General features: G+C 40.8%; 1 protein-coding gene across 2 annotated transcripts in view; it reads left to right on the forward strand.

The window, feature by feature from the left end:
• Positions 1–22,321, forward strand: part of TBX20 (T-box transcription factor 20) — a 49,389-nt gene that overhangs the window by 20,381 nt on the left and 6,687 nt on the right. Inside the window, exons 6-8 of one of the 2 annotated variants that reach the window (XM_054020650.1) lie at positions 306–464; positions 4,875–4,951; positions 17,541–17,653. In XM_054020650.1, coding sequence (XP_053876625.1) covers positions 306–464; positions 4,875–4,951; positions 17,541–17,653 — 349 coding nt within the window. The remainder of the gene's footprint in view (positions 1–305; positions 465–4,874; positions 4,952–17,540; positions 17,654–22,321) is intronic. The other variant, XM_054020651.1, reaches the window with a different exon arrangement.

Consider the following 22,321-nt stretch of genomic DNA (forward strand, 5'->3'; position numbering starts at 1 on the left):
AGCTCCTGAATGAATGAGAGTTAATTCTTGGAGAGAGTGTGCTCAGGAGTTTTGCGCACGCATAAAAGGAGGCCATTTTTTGAAATTTACGCTCTAATGGCCTGGTTATCAGAAGTGAGCACCCACTGAAGTCAAAAGAAGCGGGGGTGCTCAGCACCTCTGACAATCAGCCCCTACATATCTACATTTCCGCTGCCATGGTGTAGCCCTGAAACTTTAATGTGCACTGGCTTTTTACAGTCATGTTCTGTTCAATTTGTCTTAATCTTAAACTCAGGACAACCTTTTGTAACTCTTTGCTTCAGATCATTTTGAACTCCATGCACAAGTACCAGCCCAGGGTGCACATCATTAAGAAGAAAGACCACACTGCCTCCTTGCTAAACCTGAAATCTGAAGAGTTCAGGACGTTTATCTTTCCAGAGACAGTTTTTACAGCAGTCACTGCCTACCAGAATCAGTTGGTGAGTGTGATGCTAGATCATTTTTAGAACTCTCATTAACTTGTCTAAAGTTCTCTGTGCTAATAAATTCCTCCTTTTAATTTAGCATAGACGACTCTCTGATGTAAGAGAGCTCTCAAGGACTTTTTTCCTCTCTTTGGGCCTGATCCTGCTCGCTTTCCATTCAAGAGTAAGCTGTATATACACATGTGTAGTTCTAATAACCATAGGTACTGGAACTCGGGGTGTGGGAGGTGCTGCCGCACCCCCTGGCTTGAAGTGGTTTCCATTATATCCAGGGTTTACAGTTTGGTTCAATGGCTCTCAGCACCTCCACTGTACAAACTGTTCCAGCACCCCTGCTAATAACATCAATGGATTCATAGAACAACAGCTACTCATAGAACAATAAGGATTATTCATGAGTAAAGGTTATAGAAACAAACCTTTTAGTTATCTTTATTTCTATGGGTATAAAGCTGTGGCCCATTATTCTTTTGCACTTTTCAAATTAACCATTTCAGTTCGCCTTGGGGCTGTTCCAACTTCCAATGATCCAATGAACTCAGGTTTATAACTGAATGCAAAAGAAAATTAGTCATGCAGAATATTGATAATACACCAGTAAGAAATTTGTTTAGAAAAGGGCGTTCAGTTGACTTTCTGTAGAAATCAGCCAAATTTTAAAAATCCAATTGAAAACTGGAATTTACTTCTGTACAATGGATTGGTGCTTATCATTGACATTTAGATTATGGCCATTTCTAAACAGAACTTCCCTAAGTACATACAATGAATACTGCAAAATTTCTCAATGGAACATCTCTGGAACCCCTAGAGATTGATGCTGTCATTCTATTTATGACTAATGAAAATGGAACATTTTTTCATTTCTGCCATTTCTTTCCTTGCTGTTTTAGGGGGGGTTGATTACATTTCTGCAGGTTATTAGATAAAAGCTAAATACATTACACTTTCAACAAACTATCTCATATTTTAAGATTTAAAGGGCATACATTTGTTTAACAGTCAAACCACTACTACAGAGTTGAATTGTAGGTCAAATTTCATTTTTAAATGCTTTCTAGCAGATGTTCTTCTGATTGTTTGTGAGACAGTCTCTGAGGATAAATGTTATTTTTACCAGAAATGGTTGTGAGTCTCATGTGGAATGGGTAGATAGGACAAGTTTCACTCGGGGGATGTCATACCAAGTCATTAGTACTAGAGAAATGACAATTTGATTGCCACAAAAATAGGTTTAAGTAGGTTTTCCTCAAGATTTCTGGATTCATAGATTCCAAAGCCAGAAGGGACCACTGTGATTATCAATCTGCCCTTCTGTAGAACACAGGCCATAGAACTTCCCCCATATACTTCCTTGAGCAGATCTTTTAGAAGAACATCCAATCTTGATTTACAAATTGTCAGTGATGGAGAATCCACCGTGATCCTGAGGAAGATGTTCCTCTGGTTGACTTGATTTGCCCACACCTACACCATGTGTCCGTGTCAGAAGTAGTGTTTGGGGAAGGGTCCTGTCGCAAATCGGGATGAAAAAATCTAAATCTAAAAATTTTTCATGAGCCTGGTTTGGGTTAATTAAAAAATTTTGTTTTGATTTTGACCTTTTAAAAAAAATATAACCTCCAAAAAGTCAAAATGGGGAATTTTGACAAATTTGAACTTTATTGCAAACCTGTTTTGAATTGAGAGATTTGTTGAGATCAACCCTTTTCTATGCACTGTTCTGGTTTTGAAAAATCAGCATTTTCCAAAGGAAAAAAAAAAGTTTAATCGGAACATTACTAATCAACGCTAGTTATCATTTATTTGCATTATGGGAATGCCTAATGGCCCCAACTGAGATTGGGGCCCCATTGTGCTAGAATAACCCATACTAACACATTGTAACTCTTTGTCCTCATAAACACGCATAGTCAGTCCCTGCCCCCAAAAGCTTGAACTCTAAATAGACAAGACAAGGAGTAAGAGAGGAAACAACGGCACAGAGGTGAAGTGACTTGCTTAAGGTCACACAGCAGGTCAGTGACAGAAGGTGAAATCCAGACTACACTGACGTCAATGGGAGTTTTGCCATTGCCATCAATGGAGCCAGGATTTCACCCCAGGTCTCCTGGCTGCAGTCTGCTGCACTATCTACTAGACTAGGCTGCCTATATATTTGTAGTTCCTAGTTCCCAGACTTGTTGTAGTCAGACCACTAGACCACACCTTGAATTTTTATAATGTAGATGGCAACCTGAAAAAAAAAAAAATCAATCCTCCTTTGCTTCCCCTAGTTTTCATAAGCCTTCCCTCCCACTCTTCTGACTTCCTGCCCAGAAGAGCGGTCTCTCAGAATGGAGAGTCAGATTTGACTGTAATCTTCTCTGGTTTCAGATGAGTCACCCAGCACTAAAATATTCTTGCTCTGTGAAAGCATGTGACCATTCAGGGAGTTGGAATTGCTTGTTTTAATTTCTGAACTTTCAAGGCCCATTTTTATAAGCAAAGCGGTGACCAATATACCACAGGCCTTTTATGATGGAGGCCAGGATGAAATTGGTGTTGATTCTTCAGTGGTGCTAATCTCTGTTTACATAGGAAATTCTGTGCGCCCTGAACTCTCATTGGCTTCAACTCGAGCTGATGGCACTCACAGCTTTGTGAGAGATGCTCACCATTTCCCAGGATCAGGCTTCAAATCCTTACTTCCAGTAGCTTTTAATTCCACCAGGGCAAAGCATATTTGGCAAATCTGAATTTTGTTGCATCCTTCCAAATTTTAAGCACTGAATCTGCCTATTGAAAGCAAAAATACAGATTTGATCAGTTTTATCACAAAACCAATTGAAACCGTTGATGCCAATTTTGGGTAGATGGATACACAAAGAATTCTTTACAATGACTCGGCAGGCAGTACGACAGCGGGGGACAAAATTTACTGGACAGTATAACTCAAATAGTTATACTTGAAGGCAAATCCATCCCTGGTGTAAGCCAAAGCAACTTTATTGGTTTCTCAGGCTGACTGCAGTTTTTCCTTTAAAGTCTTGAAGAGCTGGGGATACCTTGGCCAAAAGAGCATCTCTTCTTATTCTGTTCCTACCCCTTATGACACTCTGACACCCATATTTTACATGACTATATAAATATACATGGATTTTCAGGTAGCATTGTTGGCAGAAAATGGCATCTGCATCTGCCTGCATAACATCATTTTGCTATAAGAGCAATACATATTTAAAGAGTTCCTAGACAAGTTTTAATCACATTAAATGGCAACAAACACAAATTCTACCTTTTTCCCCCACCGTTGCTTCTGGAACAAAGCCCCTGCCTATTATGTTCTGTTCTTTGCATTTTCTGGTTTCTCGGTCTTCTCTAATAATGCCTATAAGGCCCATAGGGGTGTTTATGTTCTTTATATATATATACAGGGTCCGATACTATATACAGGTGTGGAAGACATTCAGCAGCTCTGAGGATTAAGCCAGGAAGGTTGGGGTTCTCAAAGGAAGCTTTCTTGCACATTCCTTTTGAAAATGAGAGGCTGTCACTGTTTAAGCCAGTAGCTGAATTTGAAGAAGGGGAGAAAGTTTTTGGTTGTAAGACGTCTGATCTCTTAAGACAGTAATTGTTTTAGTAGGGTCACTCTTTTAACTCAACCTTTCCAAATCTGATTTTAACTGTGATGTTTTCCCCCTTCTCTGTACAAAACAGTGCCAGTGTCTCTGTGTGTGGTTTATTAGGGTTGGCTTGGACCAGTTGTATTAAAGTCAAAATGGTCGGGGCTGCTTGAGACAATGCTTTAAAAGGTTGTGGGCCCCTCCCCACCAAAGTAGGTTCCAATGCCAATATGGTGTTTACTGCTCATGGATGACCTACTTTGTCCTGATGGAGATTGTTTTGGAGACAATAGCTTTAGAATCAAAATATTTCCCTCTTTACCATAGCCACATATGGGACACGTCACAGGATCCCCCAGCTCCTGTTTAAATCTACTATTCCCCTAACTCCCTCTATTAACACACACAACCCTTTTGGACCCATGACCTGGCCCTGCCTTGTCAGCAATCATGACACAGGACTTTGGGACAGATGAAGGAAGCCTGATTTATCCTCTCACTTCCATCAGTTTTACACCAGTGTAATTCCATTGACTTCAGTGGAGTAACTCCTTTTTTTATCTTGGTATGAGAGGAGAATCAAACTTTGAATCTTGAGCTTTGATGCTGGTGGTGCCAATTCAGTGGCTTCACAGAAGCCCCCATATTTGCTCGATCCAGCCCAGAGAGTAGTCATAAAAGAAATGGGAATGTGGATACACATAGCTGTGAGGTCACGAGGATGGATTGGTTAACACTTTGTACACTGCAATACCTTCGTGTCACAGTCATGTTGTGTTGCTCTTTTCTGTGTTTCCAGATAACCAAGCTGAAAATTGACAGCAACCCTTTTGCTAAAGGATTTCGGGACTCTTCCAGACTCACTGATATCGAGAGGTAATGGGGACTTTCTGTTTACTTTCCATGCAGATAAGATAAAGGGAAGAGAGAGTTTGTAGGAAAAAGCATCCTTTCAACTCCTGAGAAGCTGTGCATTTTAATGTTATCTTGTTGCATATAGTAAGTCTCCTCCACCTCCTTTAAAAATACTTATAAACCTTATGAAGACAGAGCTGTTTTGAGCCTTGACAGCTGCTCCAGTTGAGCCTGATCTATTCCTCTCTCTGATGCTGCTTCTTGAAGGGGTCACTTTTATGGCTTCCATTTTTCTTAAGCTGCAGAATGCAAAGTGTCCTTCTTATCATGCCATTCAGTCCTATTGAAGGTGATGAGCTGGGCCTCCGGGAAATGTGATCTATGGTACTGTTAAAAAAAAAAAAAAAAAAGCCCTTGTATTATCCATTGTTCCCCATAAGGAAAAAGAAAATGAGTGCTTCCCAAAATATACTGTTAAAACTGCATTAACATTTCTGCCCCTTTGGCTCCTAGCACTTTGTGTACCTTTCATGTGGCCTGTTTTAGAAGTCCCAGATACAGAAGTCAGCAAGTGCTGCTGTCAATACAAATCCATAACCCCTCCCTTTGATGGCAGAGATACCACTTCTGTTTAATTGAGATTGTACTGCAAGCTTCATTCAAGGGGAGAATGTGTCTGGAGACTGCTATAACGTTTGTGTCTATGAGTTGCCTCTGTAGTCAGTGGATACTTAGCCCTGTCATGTGACGAGGGCATTAACCCAGACCCATGTTGGGTGCGAAGGACTAGGAAATAAAGATCAGTTTCTTATCAGTGCTCCTTTAGGTCATGCCTTTGTTAGATAGAGCCATATGTAAACTAAAATTTTGGCAGAAATGGATCAAATTAAGCCACCAGACTCCTTCAGTCTGGAAGAGGATCTTACCAAGAATGGAAGGAGGTGGTTACAGCACTTTCAAAATTTCCTAGAAGCAAGTGTTACTGGAAAAAGACTGAGAGAATAAAATCCTCTAGTGTCTACACTCCTATGTGTGGCTGTCCCAGAAGCACTGATGATCTACAGCAGTGTTTCTCAATGACCGGCGTCGGTCCCTAAGATCTCCCTGACACAGTTTAGGAAGGCAGTAAGCTGGTCCCTGGTATCAAAAAGGTGGAGAAACATTGATCTATAGTTCATCCCTGTGTGACCATGAAGGGGATTGCAAACTGCTATATGAAATCATTACAAAATGTCAGGAGTGCTTCGATCCCAACAAGAATATTACTTGGGGAAAGGCACATTTTTTGTGTAAGAAACTGGCTGTCAGGCAAGACCATTGACTATTAGTTTTATTACATAGGTATGTAACGTAAGTCATGTGACTTTAAACAGTTAGACGGATGAATTAGAGGCTGAATTACGAGTGGTATAATGGATAATTAAAGCAAAGAACAGTTACTGTGATAAATGGTGTTTGCATAACAGGAAATATTTGCAGGGCTAGTGAAAACTGCTTCCCAAATGAAAGTCTTAATGAGCAATGAAAAAACTGAAGTGCATCTAATTAAAAAAGCATACCATGTCATAAAAACAGCACACTAGGGTAAACAAATTGCAGTGACCGGATTTGTTTGAAAAGTGAAAGTAGGAAGAGAAGAGGACTACCACATGATCCCTTTCCAACACTAAATGCAATCAACTCAAATAGGGAACACAAAAGGACCCAACAAGAGCATGAGAGAGTAATTCTGAATAGGCTGCCAATAGAAAATGCTTAGGCACCTCCAAGCATATAAAGTGATTGGGACTATAGAGATGAAACTGCTGGTGAAAGGAGTTTTTACAAAGGACATCCTAAAATAACAGCACATGGCATGAAGTCAGAGAAGTGAAGCATAATCCACAGTGCCATTTTGATTATTGAGAAGTGTGAGAACAGAGCCTGAGACAGCCTATCCTGGTCAGGCATGAATGCTGCCATCAAAGAGAAGGTATCCAAGTGTAATACCTTGAATACAAGAAATGGAATGTGAAAACCATGAAGCCACAGCAGATTCCTGATTTTCCTTTAGTCTATGGCTGGCTCACATCTATTTTCAATTAAATAGGAAAGATTCCCTCTTATTAGTGGCCTACTGCATTTTAAAAATTACACTGTGGCACAACACTTCAAGTAGCAAGGCAGTAAAAGTGTGACACACAAAAGTGTTGATAAGAGGCTGGTTGAGGATTTTTATTTATTCCCTATCCTTATTCTAATGGATCAGAACTGTAAAAGGTTTTTTCTGTTCATAGACATTAAAATACACAAGCATGTTAAAATAGGAAATGTAATGTCTATAAGTGTTACTTCTATAAGCTGCACATCTGCAATCATAGTATAGTATGTTTTTATAATAGCCAATGATAGCACCACCCAAGACATGGGTAGTCTATTTTTTGTCAAGCTCCAACTTTCTTGGTCAAGGTATAGTCAATGTCCAGACTCCAGGGAAAATAATAATAAAAAAATACTAAGTAAATAAAAAGATTTTGGGGTCTGTTCAAAAGTGCCTGGCGGTCCAGATTTGGCCTGCCTATTGTCTACCCCAGACCTAAGGTGACAGCTAAATAAGACAGACAAAGAAAAAGAAATAGGAAAAATAAGATCTAGTGATCCCACGCAATGGATATTAAGGCAGTATAAAATTTTTCATATTTGACACCCATTAAAAGTCATGCATTACAATATTTTAGGTAATAGATTGAATGATGCAATTTGAGTTTTGTCTGGCTATAATAATAAATAGCTTCAACACGACCACCACTTGAAATAAACAATATTGTTATTCTATATCTATGTCCTGAAGAAGAATATGCAAGGCAAATACACATTCACACATCTCTTTCTAGTTGAAAATTTGACTAGATGTTGCAAGTAGATTTTCTATTCAATGCATGGGCTTCCCAAAGCAGATGTGCATGCATGAATAATTTGAAATGTTGCACAGTTTGATCTTAATGATCTCCAATCTGTGAAGCATCCCATGATGTAAGGGCCAAGAGAGCACTCATTCATCATCAGCTGCAAGTTTTCAGGATGACCTAAGTAGTGTGAAAGTGGACAAAGCTTTGGATTTCATTTCCAGGTATTTAAGTCTGCTTTTTCCTAAACAGCCTGTGGGGAGGGAAACAAATCAGATCAATTGATCTTTAGAGACCTAAAGAAATTAAATTAGTCTGGAGTCAGTTACTGCACTAAACCATCTTGTAATTGGATTGCTCCTTGTTACTGATTGAAAACAGCCCCTATCTGTAACAATATAGAGGGCTTTTCTTTATAGTAGATCTGAGAGAAAAACACATCTTTTTATGACATGATGACAGAAATTGCACTTTTCTAACCTAATTGAATATGATTTTATAAATATGTGACTTTAACGATTTGAAGTTTCCTGTTCCAGATTTACGATCACTATGTAGGAAATCCAAACTGAAAATGCCTTTAGGATTGAATCTGTTTGCATTGTACATATTGAAGTTACAACAATATAAATAAGGACAATGGAGTGTGCAAAATGAAATAGACTTTGGGCACCTCTAACTATTGGAGTTAGTATACTTGCTCTCATTTCTATTCAAATACCTGAGCATAGTCTTCTTCTCCAGATAGCTTTCCATTCATAACTTTTATCTATTAAAAATGTTAGGTGGCTGGGGTATATTTCAAATTTACATTAGGATGTGAGATTCCTTTGTAATCATTAGAAGTGAAAAAAGAGACTCTATTCTCTTTCTACAAATTACTTTTTGTGATAATCTATCTATGCTTACTCTGGGCAGAATTTATCCAGAGGCACTGTGTCTTAGAAAAGTCACTGACACACCCACTGATACTGGCCCTTTTTATTTATTTGTCTTCTATACATTTGCTCTGTTGTAGGTTGATTCCTACAGCAGGTGCCTTTAAAAAGTTAAATTTAACAACAATTATCACACTGTGGCATATGACGTACTATGGTGTCACACATAATATATCAGACACTGTGGTGTGGTCACTGTTGCTGCATGCCAGGGGTGAAAGTAACTTAACGGACTTACCGGTACGCAGGGTGGCAAGGGTCCTGGGCAAGGTGTATGGGGGGAGGCTCTGGGTGCCCAGAAGGGGCAGGACCTCGGGGGGAAGAGGTGGGGCTGGGACCAGACTCCCCCAGACAGCCCTTCAGCACTGCCTAGCTCACAGTTTCTCAACCAGGGATCGCCGCTTGTGTAGGGAAAGCCCCTGGGGGGCCGGGCCAGTTTGTTTACCTGCCCCGTCCGCAGGTCCGGCCGATTGCTGCTCCCACTGGCCGTGGATTGTTGCTCCGGGCCAATGGGAGCTGCTGGAAGCGGCGCGGGCCGAGGGACTTACTGGCCGCCACTTCCAGCAGCTCCCATTAGCCCGGAGCAGCGATCCGCGGCCAGTGGGAGCCACGATCGGCCGGACCTGGTTGAGAAACCCTGGCCTAGCTCGTGCTGCCTGGGGCTCTGGAGGCAATTTAAAGGGCCCTGGGCTCTGTCCACTGGCGCGGTAGCGGTAGCAGTGGCTGGGAGCCTCAGGCCCTTTAAATCACTGTCAGAGCCCCGTGCCCTTTAAATCGCCACTGGAGCCCCAGAGTAGCAGTGGCAGCCAGGAGCCCCGGGGCTCTGGCGGTGATTTAAAGGTCCCGGGGCTCTGGCCTCTGGTGCAGTAGTGGTAGTGGCGTCGGCGTGTGGGAGCCCTGGGGCTCTGGCAGCGATTTAAAGGGCCAGGGGCTTTGGCCGCTGCTGGGAGCTCCAGGCCCTTTTAAATCGCCGGGCCCTAGGGCATCTGCCCCTTTTGCTCCCCCCATCAGTGGCCCTCCTGGTACGGTTGGCTGTGTACTGGCTTTCTTACTGGTATGCCGGACCGGACCAGCTTACTTTCACCTCTGGTGAATGCTGATTTTTTTTTTTTTTTTTAAATAACTATTGTTAAGGAGGCTATAAATAATAAGCAAACATCACTGGCAACATGTATGAAGTGAACCTCTTTATACTTCTGCTGAACAAGAGCCCAAAGTCTATAAGAACTGTCAAATCGCAAGGTCAGTAGGTTCACTTTTTGCTAGGCGTCTGAAGGCTTCCTTTGGGCTTGTGGTGAAGAATTAGCCTTGGGAATAATATCATGTACACCAGCCAGCAAGAAATTCAATCAGTTTAAAGTATGGGAGTCAACAGAACCACTGAACCATAAACTAATGTTCAGAGTGCGATCGATGGATCATACTCTTATTCTGAACATTTTTTTGTTTTAGTGCATGTGAGGAAAGCTCAGGAATGGACTGTTGACTGTATTAAAGATAATTGAGGGGGTGTCCTCACTTGCATACCTCCAATAAACACTCTTAATGCAGAAGTGTGGCCTGAACATCAAAAGAATACTTAGCATCAGAGAGAGAGAGAGAGAGGAAAGTAGATGTGTGGGGAAGCCCCAACTCAGAATTTCATATTGGGTTTCTTGGTAATCAGGGTCAACATTTTCCTACATCAGGCGGTTCATGCCTAAAATACAGAAATATATTGTATAAAGGCATAAACCGAATGTGAAATGTGCTTGAACACTCAAATATGGGCATAGCCCCATCTACATTGCAGTCAAACCTTGTGCTTAGTTAGGTGATATCCGTGGTAAACTTGACTGGGGTCGGGACCTCTCTTGCTCTTCAACCCAATGCAGGACCCCTTCCTCTTACCTAACATCCTAGCATGTTAATTTTGATTTTCTGTGCCTAATTTTGGCTCCCTGGCACACCTTGGGCCAGATTCTATTTTCACTTTAACCCATTCAACACCGTTTAATTTGATGGGCCAAAACCTCAGCTGGTGTCGACTGGCCTAGCTCTGCCGAACTATGTCAATTTACACCAGATGAGGATTTGGCTTCATGGGTGTAACTAAGAGCTGGATTATGTTCATAAAGCCAGCATGCAATATCAGGATATCAGCGTAATTTGTTTGAAGTGCTATATATGTTGTTGGTCCTGTGTTGTGTGTACACAGTAAGTATCATGGCTGGACGATTCCTGAACAAGGTTTCAGATAAGTAATTGTTATTCACTTCACTCTGTTCCCCCTTCAGTAAAAGGGCACTTGTTCCTCCCCCCCACACACACTTTTTTTTTTAAAGGGCTCCTTTTCACCACTTGAGTCTTGGACAAATTAGTCATCTTTTCCTTTAAAAAAAAAAAAAAGTTCTACTACAGTGAGACTTCCAGCAAGTTTATTTTTTTTTGCCTTCTGAGCTCATTTATTCTGTCTGTCTTCACATCACCTCACTTCTGATGTCTTCTGTTATCTGGGCTCTCTTCCAAATGTACTAACCGGCAGCTACAAAAAAGGGAAACCTTTGAAATCCAAAGCTAAAGAAGTTATTCAAGCTGTAAACTGATAATTCATACACTCTGTATCCTGTTCGGTATTTTTCTTTGTGTTGCACCAAATGGCCAAGCAAAACACAGTTGTCAGCTTTATTATTTTCCTCCTATTAATCTATTGTACATTGTATTTTCTTAAAAAAGGAAAGCATCAAAAGACAGTGGGGCATGGGGAGTGGATTGGGATGGGATCTTTATTGTTTTGCTTATCACCCAGATTGACAGTGAGGGAGCACCTGTAAAATGGAGAAAACATGGACAGGTTGGTCAGCGTGTCTCATAATGTCTATAGCTATTTTAGGTATTCCTGACTGACAGCATCTCCTCAAGGAACTATAGGGGCAGAGGGCTCTTCTCTGCCACCACCTGAAGCAAAAGGTGGTGACATAGTGGAATTTCTCTTTGCACTTTGACTTCGATAGACATTGGACCAGGCCCATAGTGGAATGGCTGGATGAGCAGTATGTAGGAATCCCTGATTTTTGTATGTGTCTAAGGGTACGTCTATACTTACCTCCGGGTTCAGCGGTAAGCAATCAATCTTCTGGGATTGATTTATCGCATCTTGTCTAGACGCGATAAATTGATCCCGGAAGTGCTCGCCGTCGACGCCAGTACTCCTGCTCTGCGAGAGGAGTAGGCGCAGTCAATGGGGGAGCCTGCCTGCCGCGTGTGGACCCGCGGTAAGTACCTTGTATTTCTAACTAAGGTACTTTGACTTCAGCTACGTTATTCACGTAGCTGAAGTTACGTATCTTAGTTCGAACTGGGGGGTTAGTGTGGACCAGCCACAAGATGGGTGTTTAACCTGCATCTAGCACTGCCAGGGTGGTCCAGTAATATATTAGCTTTGTCTGTTGCCTTGGGCTAAGACAAAAACTGTTGTCTAAAGCCTGCTCCATCCAAAGGGAGAAGGTAAAAATCTTGTCCCCATCCCATGTACACTCGCTCTCTAGCACTGATACCAACTGCAGAAAAAGACACAACTTCAAGTATATGCAAGAATAGGGTGGACTTAATGTCCATGGTCCTGATCATATACTGTATTGTGCACAGATAGGCCCCATTGACTTGATGGTGACTCCATGGGAATGGGATGTGCCCATGCATAATGCATTGCAGCATCAAAGTCCAGGTGATCAGAACACACTATACTGTAAGCTGTAGTGAGAGCACCACAAACAGCAAACGAGAGATTTGATGAAAAGTCATCAAAGGAATGCCTTCTTTTGCCTACAAGGAAGCATAGCCCCTTTCATCTTGATTGAGGATCTGGCCATAGTGATCCTTGCCTTTATCATCTCCAGAGTGAATTTCTATAATTCACTTGGGTTTGATGATGGAAGGAAACAGATGTTCCAGCTTATGCAAGATATTGCCCCGCTCCTCAGTTGCAAAGAACACTTAAGAGTGCTTTATATTTTTTTACTGGCTCCCAGGTCACTGGCAGTGGCAATTTAAGGCTTTGGTCTGAATCTGCTAGTGGATCAGGTCCCAGCTACATCAGAGACTGTCTGTCAATTCATGGTCCTGTGAGACAGCTCTGCTGTTCCAGGACAGTGCAGCTAACAATGCCTAAGATTGTGCTTGTGAAAACTGGAGGTAAAGCATTGTCAGTCAAGAGACCTCAGCTTTGGAATGAGTTACCATAGGAGGTAAGACTGAGCCATCCAACCCACAGGTTAATACAACACAAGAATTGGTGGCTTAATGTTGCAACCAAGGTGTGGAAGCTCTGATGATCCTCTGAGAGAAAAAATATTCTCCATGAGCCATAGTGTTACTATCCTTGATATGCAGCATGCAATGGGTGCTGCAGTCACCCATGCATCATTGAAATGCTACGAACTGTCCACATTATTGGATTCACGGTTCAAAACCACTACTGCTTCTTTCTGATGTGGAGAAGAGAGGGACTTTATTCAATATAAATGAAGATTGATTGACCAGTCTTGTCTCCCCACGTGCTTCTGTCACTCTACAGTTCTTTGAGATCCTCGTAATTTCCTTCTCACATTACCATTTATCCTGTTCATCCTGCCTCCTCCACAACTGTCATCAGCATGTCCTCCTGTTCCATGCTGGCCAGCAGCAACTCAGTTTCCTTCTTGCCATCAGTTTCCTTCTGCTACACAGTTACTCCCCTGTTCAGACCGCTTCAGCTCCTATCTTCTATGACCTCTTCCTAGTCTCCAACCCATTCCATACTATTATTGTACGGTTGTATACTTAGCACAATTTGATCATAATATTTTATAGTACTAATGTGTGTACTTCATTCATATTTACAATAGAACTAAGTTTAAAAGGGGAGCTTGAAGGGTGAAAAAATGTTGGGAGAGCATGCAAAAAAAATTGGCAGTAAGATAGCATCTTCACCTCCACTTCTCTTACAGCTCTAAATCTCCCAATATTCAGTTGCCTAAATTTACTGGTAAATAGAAGGCGTTGTAGAAATCTAAGTAATTGCATAAAGTAAAAATCAGTTGAGTTCAGCATTAGGCAATAACTGTCTGCAAACTGAAGACCAAAAGCTTTTCTTGGATTAAACTGAAATTACTTCATTTTTCACAAGATGGTCACCTGATTATAGATCAACTCTGAACATTTTCAAGGAATGCATCTAAAAACACCAACAATCTGATTTTCAGTCTACAGTTTTCATTTATTAAGTATTTTTATTGAACAGAATCACAATATGGCAAATATTGATTTCTCTTTCAGTGATTTATAAAATTATCTGCATATATCTTTTGAGCAATGTTGTGACATGATCAGCCTAGTTATTAATCCCTTTCATTTGCTTAAGACCTTTTGCACACATAAATATAAAACTATATACATTTTAAATAAATGAGTATTGTTCCCATTAAGTTCATTTCTATGTTTGGGGTGGTTGTTTTTTTGAGTATTTCTCTCCCCCACCCCCAATCTCCATATACAGATTGTCATGCTATAGCTATCCTAGATGGTGCACTTTTGTCTAATCCAAAATTCCAGGTAATCTGTGTAGGGGGTTCTTGGTTGGAGGGCTTACTCTTTTACTCCCCCACACAGACACGTTGTGTGACTCAAAATCTAGACCTTTAAAATTAAAAATCATTAGTTGTTTTGTAATGAAACCATAAACCAGCAATGCAGTCAGACTAGATTAGCTTATGTAAAATTTTGAATGTTAAACCTCAGCTGCAGAGAACAGGGCCTTGTCTGCACTAGAAAGGGTTTGCCGTTCAAACTCGAACCCAAATCGTCCTAGAGCCGATGCAGCTTACACCAGCAAAAGAGTTCTTTTGTTCGTACAACTCATTCCATTTCCCCAATGAAATAAACAATACCAGCAAAAGAACTTTTTTGCTAGTATAACAGTATCTACATTAGGGTTTTTGCTGGTATAAAAAGTCATTAAAAAAAAAAAAATCACAGCCCTAAGCGACATTACAGTACAGGCAAAAAAATGTGGGTAGACCTGGCCCAAGGTTGTCGCTCAGAACTAACACTTTTGTGTCATGAGCTGTTTTTTCTAATCTCAGTTTCCTCATTCTGAATTTTTTCCTGTTTTTAAAATACTTTTCTTTTCACAATGAATCAGATGATTTGTGGCACAATATCTGCGAAATAATAGTAATAATAATTAAAAAAAAAATCCTAACATACTGTGCCCCACTTTCAGACTTTTCACATTCAGGGTTCACTTAAAAGTCAGACCTCTTTTCCCTTTGAAAAAAGACAACCACATAAGATAATACAGTTCTCTGTCTAGCAAAGTGACCCATCTGGAAAGAATTTAGTCTGCAATAATTGTGGGTATTTGATTTAGTTTTAAATTCCCATAGGGAAATTCAAAGGTAAATTTATTGGGCCAAATTCATCTGTAATGTACCCCCATTGAACCTCATAAGGTTACAGATGAATTTGGCCCATTGAACTAGAACTGGAGCCTGCATTGTTTCTGTCGTTTCACAACATTATTACATACCGTACATCAGAGTATATCATTACAAGCAGACATTTACTACTAATAAAGTCAATACAGACATATCACCTGAAAGTGATTTATTTTTTTCAGAGCTTTTAAGGTTAGTTGCTGTATATCTGGCCTTCAAATGTGAAAGTGCTTACCGCCTGGCATCTACCCCACTTTGCCAAGGCAATCCCAATTCATTATTCTGTGCTGGTCTCCTATTCTCCATGTTTGTTTATTTATTTCTTGGTAAGTAACATTTCCCAGTCTGTTTGAAAAAGAAAAGACTAAGAGGCATTAAATACATAACATAAACAATGCCGTCTGTCTTTTTCTTTGTAAAATCTTCTTGGAGATAGGCCTGATATGCCCACTGTTTTCAATCACTTAAAAGGCAATAATTCAATTATATCATCCTCTATGTAGGAACTGCCATTGCTTTCAGTCCACTTCCAATCCTGACACAAGTAAATCACTTAGATAAGATCCCCTTTTTATTTTTTTCCAGGGGACTAGCATAAGTAATGATACCAGCGTTAGACCAAGGACAAAATTACTATAATAGCCTTTTTGTAGGAAAGGAAAACATGTGGCACGGTGATTTATTGTGCTATTTGGAAAATGTTTTTCCTTGGAATTTTTGCAACAGCTGAATTGCCATAATAAAATACATGTAGCAAAATTATCAAATGGTAAGGCTGAAAGAAACCTGCGCCAAACAGATGTCTTACCTTTGTGAAGGTATAAGGGATACCATGCCTCTGGGGTCAGGCTAGCTAATTAGCCCTGCCCTCTGCACCTGAGAAAAGAGCTGGATCTTAATGGTTGATCCGTATAAAAGAGGGCAACAGGAAATGGAGAGGGGAGACTGCAACACCCATCAGAAAGTTGAAGGGGGGGTGCGGTCAGGGGCTGTGCTCCCAATGAACTACTACTGGAGCTACTGCAGAGAGGAATTGCCCCAGAAATCAAAATGGACAGAAAGGAGATTATGTGAAGTCCTTTATTTCTGAGGTCAGAGCCAGGAAATTTTGCATTGCTGGTGTGAGGGGCAGAATTGGGGAAGGGACTACTTGGCCTGCACAGGCTTTGAGGGAGGAGTCTGTAAAGTTTGGATTTGTTTTTGGTAAGAAGCCTTAAACTAAAAACATCTACCTCAGCTGGAAAGTGCTTGCCTGGATTCTGTAAGAGAGCTCAGCCAGAATTACCCCAGGGAGTGAGCTGGCTCAGCAAGAGCAAAACCTGGTTTGGTAGGAGGAAAGTGCTGTAAGATAGGCCCCAATCCTTTATAGACTGGATTTCCTGGATGAGAACAGGAATGTAATGTCACACTGGAAATGTATTTGATTCATTCTTGGTGTAATGTCACTGATTTAAATGGAAATATACCAGGGATTAATTTGGTCTTCTCCATAAATTGGCTTACTCATCATGTAGCTATGACTTTCTTCTATTTGTGTGAATTCAGTGCTTGTTCAAGGTGTCAGGCTGAGAGGTCTAGGCCTACCAGACCTCTACTAGTCCACAGAATATATACCACATGAGAAGGAGCACAGCCGATTTCCCGTACTGTATTGTAAAATGCCTACACCATGACTGTGAGGACTGTCCTTGTGGGTGAGCTGTGTCCATGCCTATGCCCTGATCTTGCTGATAATCTGTGCAAGAATGGGGGAGTGCCAGCTGTGATGGTAGTATTTGTGAAGTGGACACTTGTTCATTGTGAATTGGATTGTGGCCATCACTCCTGACCCAGACCTAGTTTTACTAGCACAAATGTTCACAGAATGTGAATTTTAAGCTTGCATCTTCAAATACTTGCTGAGGCTGGTTTTATATTGACTGTCTGTGAAAACATACACGAGAAACTTGGTGGTAAATTTGCTCTCATTCATTCCAGGACCAGACACAATACAATGTAAGATGTGGCCAACAATGAGTAAACAATATTGATTGCATTTGAGATTTTTAACACAAGCCACAGAGTAACTGAAATGCATGAAACATCTTGTTTTAATGATTTGGAGAAAAATATGATCTGTTGGTGTGCACTTCATGAGCACAGACAATCTGTTCATCATTTTCCCCCCTAATTTAATTATTCATTCAGCTATAGTGTCTGAACTGATGTCATCCATACGCGTCAGACACATCTGGCTTAGTTACAGCATAGAATGGGTTACAGGGTTTATACACTAAACAGAGGAGGTAATGCTTAGGATGCTACTGATGTACAATATTGCTTTCTTCCATAGAGAGAGTGTGGAGAGCCTTATTCAAAAGCATTCCTATGCACGCTCCCCCATCAGAACCTATGGAGGAGAAGATGATGTTCTGGGAGATGAGAGCCAGGCAACACAAAGCAGAGGTAGGAAAATACATTGAAGAGAACACACTAAGGGCTAAATTCTCCACTGCATCTCAACTCTTCGCAGTGCCGGAGAGAAGGGGGCCACAACCAGTGCTGCCCAGCTCTGCAGTGTTGCTTTAACTTATGCCACTGAGATAAGGCCCCAAACTGATCCTACACCAGTGGAGTTTAGCCCCCAGCCCATCTTTGGCATGCTTTGTACACTGGTGGTGAGTTAGGAGGTGGTTGGTGCAGGAGAGAGCTATGCTGCTTTCACCAGCTTGATGCCAGGGAACGTTCCTTTACCCAAGAACAACCCTCTGCTGGCCATCTCCAGCCAGAATATGTCTATGCTGCATTGCCTGAGCAGTGCCAAGGAACATGCAGGCTTGAACTTGTAATAACCTGGCTGACTAAAGCCCCAGTCCTTCCTGTCATTTCACTCCCAAATGACTTAGTTTTGCTTGTTTTACCAATTGCAAGACCAATTGCTACCCCAAGTTGCCTTCCAAATGGATGCTTGCTGGACAAGTTACGTCTGCAGTCACTATGCTAGTTAAAATAGACCTGTAGTGCTATGGGTATCCCTTACTGTCCTTCATGTGTTATTCCCTGCCTGGTGACTTCATGACCTGCTTCATCTGCAAACTATTTCAGGATCTCCTAAAGTTTATTTTGGGTTTAATTCTTGCAACAGGCAATGGTTTGCAGGGATCCTCTCCTCACCCCAAATTGGTTTGATCATTTTGTTTAGGCAGTCTTGGGAGAGGAATAGCTCAGTGGTTTGAGCATTGGCTTGCTAGATCCAGGGTTGTGAGTTCAATCCTTGAGGGGGCCATTTGGGGATCTGGGGCAAAAATAAATCTGTCTGGGACAGTACTTGGTCCTGCTGCAAAGGCAGGGGACTGGACTGGACTCAATGACCTTTCAAGGTCCCTTCCAGTTCTATGAGATAGATATATCCCATATAATACAATAATCAAATCTGAAAATGTGATCACAAAGGCCAGTAGTTTCTGAGAATCCCAGAGAAGCTGTCACTGTTTCCAGAACACAAAATGTCAAGTTCATGGTAACATGAAGTCTGGTTACCAAAGCTATTAACAAATAGGAGGTATACATATTGGTACACAAAACATAACCTCTACAGTTAAAAATATACTGTATGTGTACCTATGTGTGCACATACACATATATGCACGTGTACACAAACTCATACATGACACAGCTCAGGGTTACTAGTAGAGATAGGGCCAAGTGTAAAATTCAGATACTAATCCAGATTTGGATACAAACTTCTACACAACTCAGAGATATTCAGATTCAGGGTTAATACAAGATTTTGTTTTGGTCTATTGTAGAGAGAAGCTATCTTTGCAGTTTGGGTCTAGATCCAAACTTCCCCCATGTTCAGGGATGTTCGGATTTGGTTCGGAATTTGGTTCAAGTCCACCTCTGTTATGGATTTGACATATCTTTCATTCTAGAGCAATTCACTTTTACTGGACTGCTTTTCCTGTCTAGTTATGCAGGGGAAGCGTTTATCATGAATAATTTATCCAGTGAATTTTGCTTTTTTTCTGCTTTTGAGGATTTGTCCATGATCAGACTGATTTTATTTTATTTTTTTCAAATGTGTGAGCGGTTGTGACCCCCAGCGTGCAGTCTCGGAGCTGTTGGAACTGCTGTGCCCCCTAACAATTCAGCTGGGCTGGCCTCTCTCACTCTGCTTTGCTGGTGACTCAGGCACTCTCTCCAGGCCCTGTTATCACCCAACATGACAGCAAGTGGCGCCACACCCAGCTGAGTTACCTGAATGCTTTACCTAAGCCACTCATGGACAAACAGGAGGCTCCCAGCTCCCCAGCCTTGCATCCCTACTGGAGTATAATCCCAGAATTATACCGTCTTGCACTGCACAGGGATCTGTATGATGCAAGCTCATTAATTAATTCGCTCCCCCTCCTCTATGTGGGGAAGATATGCAACAGCCTTTGTTTACAGAGCTAGGATTCCCAAACACTTCACTCAAAAATTAACCGGTTAAGATAAAACATAAAACAAGTATATTAACTACAGAAAGATAGATTAAGTGATTAGAAGTAATAGTAAACAGATCAAAGCAGATTACCTAGCAAATAAACAAAAACACAAACTGAGCCTAATATACTAGATAGATCGGATTTGAATTAGCAATATCTCACCCTGACTGATGATACAAGCAGTCCACCAAGTTTCCATATACAGGCTAGAAATCTCTTTAGCCTGGGACCAGCACTTCTCCCCATTCAGTCTTTTTTTCCTCAGGTGTTTCCAGGTATTCTTTTATGTGTGGAGTGAGGTCCAGTCATGTCACTCCCCCTTATATCTTCTTCCCACTTGCTGGGAAGCTCTTTTACTGTTACCTGGGTCAAACTTCCCATTGTGTAGTGCTGTCTCGGAGAGGTTTCGGTTGTACATAGTTCCTGGGGTAAACCTTGTGTTTGTGTGTATTTCCTCAATAAGCCATTAATATTGTTTGGCCTTTTTACTGTTGTACCTGAAAGGCTGCTTGTGGGCATTCTCAACCTCACAACATGTTTCTGTAGCATATACATAGCCAAACTTCATAACTCCACATACAATGATAGCACTTACCATCCAACAGGGTATTAAATCTTTAACAGAACAAGACTTTTAGAATGATACCTCAAAAGGCATACTTTGTACAAAACGTATCATAATTATATGACAGTGGTGAGTATGGGGTGCAGAGTGTCACGAAATGTACTTGTTGTTTGAAATTCTTCTGCAAAAAATTGTTTGCCTACATGTTGCTTGTGAGCAGTTTGTTCTGAATAGTCAGTATATCATTCAAACTATTTTTCTTTGTCATATATGTGTTTTCATATTATTTCTCTTTCATGACTGGCTAAGCATATCTCTTCCAGTCAGATTTCTGAAGCAAATGCCACTTATTGCAAACTTAAAATTCTTTCCCCATGAATATTCTGCAATATTGGCTTAAGATTGTGCATTGCCAAACATTTTTGTCAGTGAACTTATTTCCCAGAATGCTGAGTTAGGGTGAAATTCTGGCCTCATTAAAGCCAATGTGAGTCTCACCATTGATTTCAAAAGGACAGGATTTAGACAGAAAAGCAAACACAAAAAGGACATGAACAAAGAAATAATGACAAAAATATTATTTTTTATTATTATTATTATCTCTCTGGGTTTTAGAGCTGCCTAATCAGATATGTATGAATAACCGTGACCGAGTGCACAGTTTGCATCAGACTTTGAGAGTGATTGGCTTTCAAAAGTGAAAAACCTCTTCTATAGTTGTAGTCCTCATCTACATGACATTGTTATAGAGGCATATCTATGGCTTTGTAGCCATGCTGCTATAGTGTCTGTAGTGTAGACATGGCCTTAGTGTAGTTATCAAAGCAAATTATCCACAGGCATGCCAAAAAGATTGCTGTCAAGTGGGCTAATTAAAACATTTTTTTTTTCATATGTAATTTAACAGTCTTACTTTTTTCTAATTCTGAAATCCTCAAAGGAGAGGAATAGCAAAGAAATGCTATAGGGTGTGAGGTTTCAGAAAACAGCAATTTTTGGAAGTTAACAAATAATAAACCCTTATTAGGTTAGAAAATTCTTCCTTAGAGCACATGTTTAATAGAACTGCATCCAATATTCCAATATATTTTGAGAGATTTCAGTAGCCAGGCAAGTCTGTCGATCCTACCACTTATGGTTACTATCTGACCACTAGAGCTTGCTGAAAAGCGATTAAAAAAATAGGATCTTTTTGCAAATGTTTTATTTTCTTCCCTGACCCCAACCCCCTCCCCCCCCAAATTTTGACAAAATTTCACTGGGAAAAAATCCTTTTTAAAATCAATTTTTGATGAAATTTTTATCAAACTCAAATTTTGGAAAATTTTAACCAGCCCTGGTGACCAGCTGATATAAAATGTTAGGAGCATGTTTCTTAACACAGTGCTGCACTGAAATGAGACTTTACCTCTGCTAGCCAGATGTTTCAGTTTTTGGCACCAGTATTAACAGTGGATGGCATTTTTATATCCATCTACAGACTGACAAACTGCAGAATAAAATTCTATTTTAAAGTGGTGTATTCCTTGAGGTGCTATGTAAAATAAATGAGCAATGCTGATTTTGCTCTCCAAACAACTTCAACCAGTTTCTTAAAATGAAACTTCATCTAAGGTGTAGATATGAAAGGGAGCAATCCTGGAATAATAACCTAAAAAGTTAGGGAATTCTTTTAGAGTATTTAATTTCCAATGGCATCCCCTCTTAACATAAGAATGGCCATACTGAGTCAGATCAGTGGTCCCTCCAGTCTAATATCTTGTCTTCGGACAGCAGGCAATTCCAGGTGCTTCAGAGTGAATGAACAGAACAGGGCAATTATCAAGTGATCCATCCTCTGTTGTCCAGTCTTAACATCTGGCAGTCAGAGCCTGAGGGACACCCAGAGCATTGGGCTGCATCCCTGACCATTTTGGCTTATAGCCATTGATGGACCTATCCTCCTTAAATGCTGGAACTAGAGATGCTGGGGGTGCTACCGCACCCTCTGGCTTGAAGTGGTTTCCATCATATTCAGGTTTTACAGTTTGGTTCAATGGCTCTCAGCACCCCCACTATAAAAATTGTTCCAGCACTCCT

This window comes from Malaclemys terrapin, chromosome 2 (assembly GCF_027887155.1).
Source record: "Malaclemys terrapin pileata isolate rMalTer1 chromosome 2, rMalTer1.hap1, whole genome shotgun sequence".
Lineage (NCBI taxonomy): Eukaryota > Metazoa > Chordata > Testudines > Emydidae > Malaclemys > Malaclemys terrapin.